The 4,524-nt window shown below is 61.1% G+C and overlaps 1 protein-coding gene across 2 annotated transcripts in view; it reads right to left on the bottom strand.

Annotated features, from left to right (window-relative positions):
* The window catches only part of SLC5A10 (solute carrier family 5 (sodium/sugar cotransporter), member 10), an 87,094-nt gene that overhangs the window by 4,675 nt on the left and 77,895 nt on the right, over positions 1 to 4,524 (bottom strand). For both annotated transcript variants that reach the window (XM_014542856.1, XM_014542858.1), the window contains exon 10: positions 1,741 to 1,848. In XM_014542856.1, the coding sequence (XP_014398342.1) occupies positions 1,741 to 1,848 (108 nt within the window). The remainder of the gene's footprint in view (positions 1 to 1,740; positions 1,849 to 4,524) is intronic.

The following is a 4,524-nucleotide window of genomic DNA, read 5'->3' as shown; positions in this document are numbered from 1 at the left end:
TGAGGGAGGTCTGGGTGGGCAGGGGCAGTGGCTCAGCCCTGGCCTCCTATGTGTGGCAGGCCCTGGCAGGCCCAGGGGAGGCCCTTCCTTGTTGGCTCTGTGGAAGAGATGTGGTTCCCATGGGAACAGAAAAATCCACCTGCTGATTGGCTGAAATGAGCGAGGGCCTGGAGGTGGGCCAGGCACTGTGTGCAAAGCCTCCCAGGAGTCTGGGCTGGAGGGGGCTGAGGGGGCCACCTCCTCGCTGGCTCTTGGTGCACGTCTGTCTCCCAGGCTTTTATGCTTCTCCTTCAAGTGCCTAAGCATCGCCCGCCACCACTCCCACAGGCCCCTGTCTGCCTCCACCCGGCTCTAGGATAACCGGAGGGCTCGGCCGCACAGGTGCCATTTGCTGCCTGGCCCAGGTTCTGCATTCGAGCACAGGTGTGACTCCGGGCATCCATGGTCTTTGCTGTTCCTGTGTCAGTCTGACTGGGATGAGGCCGAAAGGAAAGTGAGTTCAAAAAAGTGTTTTCCCCAAAACACTTCTCTGCCCTCCTTTTCTTGCTCAGAGAAGTGGATGAACTCAGGGCTGACTCCCCACCCATTTCAGACAGGGAGCTCAAGGCCTAGAGAGGTGTGGCCCAGTAACAGAAGCCCCGGAACAGGAGGAGGCAAGGCCCGGAGGGGAACCCACGCAGCCAGGACCGGCACCAGGCAGTCCCCTGCGTTACGGTTTAATCCCAGCAACAACACTCAGGGTGGGTAGGTGTCATCATCTCCAATTTACAAACGAGGACACGGAAGCTCGGAGCGGGGATGTGACATGCCCCACATATCGCAGCCAACCGTGGCGGAGCCAAGATCTGATCCCGCTCCGAGCACTAACCTCCCTGGGCCTGGGCTCCCTGGAGGAGGGGAGGGCAGACCAGGCCAGGCCGCCTCCGCAGGGGAGGCAAGGGAGGGAGGTGCAGACTAGAGGTCTGAGGACTGGGCGGCAGAGGGTCTCAGAAAGGCTCTCCTTTTTGCTAAGGCGGAGCCCCCACCTGCAGTGGCCTGGCTGCACCCTTCCTGCGACGGGGACCTCATCACCCAGGTCCCGCTGGCAGGACCTCTGCTGCCACGAGAAATGCAGAAAAGGCCTAAGCCTGTCCCCTAGGTTTACCCGTTGGCCCACAGGGTCTCGGGGGAGGCAGAGGTGAAGGTTCACGGGGCCTTGATCACATGATCCCGGCAGAGCCAGCAGCGGGCTTGGGGCAAGCAGACAGGGGTTTGTGTCTCAGCCACCCTGTGGCCTTGGCCAAGCACTCCTCCAACCCCGTGCCTCGGTTTCCATATCTGTCACGCAGCTAATAGCTCTGCCTCACAGCCTTTAAGGAGAGAAGCAGTTTGCAAAAGCATTTGGCACCCAGTGGGCCTGAAAGAGAAAGTGGCCCCATTTCTCAAGTGACAGGACAAGCTCTAGAGGCAGAGTATCCGGGTTCAGACCCCGCTTTGCAGCTCACCTGCCACGTGACCTTGGCCAAGTCGCTTACCCTCTCTGGGTCTCAGTGTGCCCATCTCTAAAATGGGGGTGATAATAACACGGTCCCTGAGATGAAGAGGCAGGTTACTCACGTGGCATGTGGGTGTTTCTATTACTTTCCCCTCTTCCCCGATGAGCAGAGCATCCTACCCGGATGTCACACACCATCACATTGGATCCAGAATGGCCCCCACAGCTCCCTCATTGCCCGCCCCCCAGACCCACCAGAACCTCACCGATGGGCATCAGTTCCATGACCAGCTTGGGGTAGGCGATGTTGGAGCAGCCAATCTCGGCCCCGCAGGCCCGCAGGCACTCGGACGGCAGCACACAGGCCACGTCATCTGTGGGAGAGGTGCCCAGAGTTCCACACCGTCCCCACTGCCCCTTCAGACAGACAGGAGCACTGGGTGAGCTGCCTCCAGGAGCTCCCGAGGACTCTTACTATACCAGGTGCACCCGTCACCCCTCCCCAGACATCTCCGGTGGCTCATCTGGACTCCTGGCCCTCGGCCCTCAGGGCTCCTCTCCTTCCTTGCTCCCCTGACCGGGTGCCAGCAGCTGGCCTTCCTGCCCTTTCTCCACCAGCCTCCCTCTCAGCTGTGGCCTCTTGGGCCCTCGGGCTGAAGTGGCTCTCCCGGGCCTTCCCAGAGGATGGGCGCCTGAACCTGAAATAAACCTCTCTGCTCTCCTGCCCCTCTCCTCTCCCACGTCTCTTTTCCTTCCTGATGACTGACTGGGGCATGTTTGTGTCTCGCCTCTTCCCCACGGTGGGGGGTCTGGTGATGCTGGGGACCTGGACCTGCTGTGGCAGCCCCCTCGGCAGCTGGGACAGGCACACAGCTCCCCTGGTGAGTGAAGGAGGAATCAGTGAATGTCCCGGCCTCAGCCCAGACCTGGACCAAACCCTAAATCCAGGCCTCCCTAGCAAGCCGCGGAGCAGAACCGCCTGGGGCAGGAACCTCAGCACTGCGGGCGCCTGCGGGAGGCCCTGGGAGCCTGGCTCTGGCTCTGATGCGGTTCCCAGGGGCCTCTGCTCCTCCCCGCCCACAGCAGCGGGGGGTCCCTCTCTGCCGGGCTCACAGTGTAGGTGACAAGTAGCACCCTCGTGCTCACTTGTTCCTCCAGGAAATGCTTTTTTAAAGTATGTTTTATTGATTGTTTTAGAGAGAGAGGAAGGGAGAGGGATAGAGAGATAGAAACATCAATGAGAGAGAAACATCATCAATCGGCTGCTTCCTGCATGCCCCCTACTGGCTCTGTCTGCCCCAAGCCTACTGCAGTCCGGGCATGTGCCCTGACCAGGAATCAAACCAGTGACCTCCTGGTTCATGCGTCGACGACCAACCACTGAGCCGCACCGGCCAGGCGAAAACACGTTTTAAAACACCTTTGGCTCCGCTCCCCTGGGGTTCTCAGCAGAGGCCACGGAGTGCGAGCAGAGGGAGGGAGGGAGCTGTGGGGCCACGGAGGCCTCTGCGGTGGGGAGCCGGCGTGGTCAAGTCCCAACAGCAGCGTCGTCGATGTTTCCACGCAGACTCGGCACTCGGGGGTTAAGCACTGCCCCCTCCACATGCCCCTTCTGAAAAGTCCCTCCTTAGATGCCCAACTGCAGGGGCAGGGCGTGGCCTCAGCTCCCTTCCTCTCAGTCCGAGGGCTGAGGCACTCGTCCCCCCACTACCCTACATCCCAGCCCAGTCCAGCCGCCGGAGCCCCAGGTCCAGGACACCTGCTCCCTGTCATCTCCCAGGCCCGACCACTCAGTGTCTAATAGATTTGTCCCTCCGCCTCCTTGTCCCAGTGATGGTCCTCCCTCCCTCTGCCCCCTCCCCTCCCCCCAGCCCCAACCCCATGGCTTCTCCTGCCATCGAGCCTGCTCTCCACCACCAGCTCCTCACTGCCTCCCGCCCAGTCTCTCCATCCTTTCAGAATCTCAGCTCTGCGCTTCCCACTCACTTCTTCGGACGCCTCCCCACCCCAGCGCTAAGCCTGGCTTCCTGGGGAAAGCCCTTTGCACAGCATTCGAGCCTCGGTCCCAGGCCCTCCCTGACCTGTTTGCATTTTCACACACACCCAGCATTTCGGCTGCTCCAAGCTTGTGCTGACTCTCCTCTCGGGTGCCCCCTCCCTACCCTTGTTTACCGCCTGCTCCACGGCCCATTGCAAACAGCCTGTCCTCTGAGGCTTCCCGACTCCCTCCCACTCTCCCCGGGGCAGAGGAGGCCTAAGGGCTCCTAGGCCAAGGGTTGAACCACAATTGTCTGCTTGCATTTTTACCTTCCCACCAGCCCGGGAGCTCCCCAAGGGTGCACAATGGGTCTGAATCATTTTCCAGTCCCAGGTTCAGGGCTGGGCCCCTAAGAGACGGTCTTTGAATATTTGTGAATGAATGAGTGAACAAGCGAGTGAGGGAGGAGGAAAGGCACAGGAGGAAAGAAAGAGGAGAAAGGACCCAGAAAGCTCCATGGAGGAGCTCAGGCACCGTTTGACCCAGCTCCCTACCCTACCACCTCCACCCCACCAGCTGTGCCGATGACAGAACTCAGGACCGAAAGGGGCTTGCCCGGGACACACAATCAGACCCAGGACAGAGCCAGGGCCTGGCAGGACCCTGGGCCTCTCGGGTCCAGCATCAGAGGGGAGGTGATGGCCCCTCCTGACAAGTTCTGGGAGGCCTGGCTGCCCTGGTGCCTGGGACCAGGCCTCCTGGGAGGGACAGATGAGGAGTCACAGCCACATAATAGCCCTGGAAGCCTGCGTCAGGAGGTTCTGCTGAGCTGTGCAGCCAGCTGCAGGCCCGGCCGGCACCGCCCGCCGGCTGGCTCGGCTCACCTCGCTGGTGTTTGTGCTGAACTTCAAGAAAGAACAACCCCTCCTTTATGACAGCAGCAGAGGTGTCGCCACTTAAACAAAGTCCCCTGAATGTGCCGACTCAGGAGTGCACCGTCCCGAACAATGAGGGCCAGGGCGCGGGCAGGCCTCGGGGTGCGCCGGAGCACCAGCTTCTGTGGACACAGGAC

This window comes from Myotis brandtii, unplaced genomic scaffold, assembly GCF_000412655.1.
Source record: "Myotis brandtii unplaced genomic scaffold, ASM41265v1 scaffold314, whole genome shotgun sequence".
Classification (NCBI taxonomy): Eukaryota; Metazoa; Chordata; class Mammalia; order Chiroptera; family Vespertilionidae; genus Myotis; species Myotis brandtii.
This window is presented reverse-complemented; position numbering and strand designations above follow the sequence as displayed.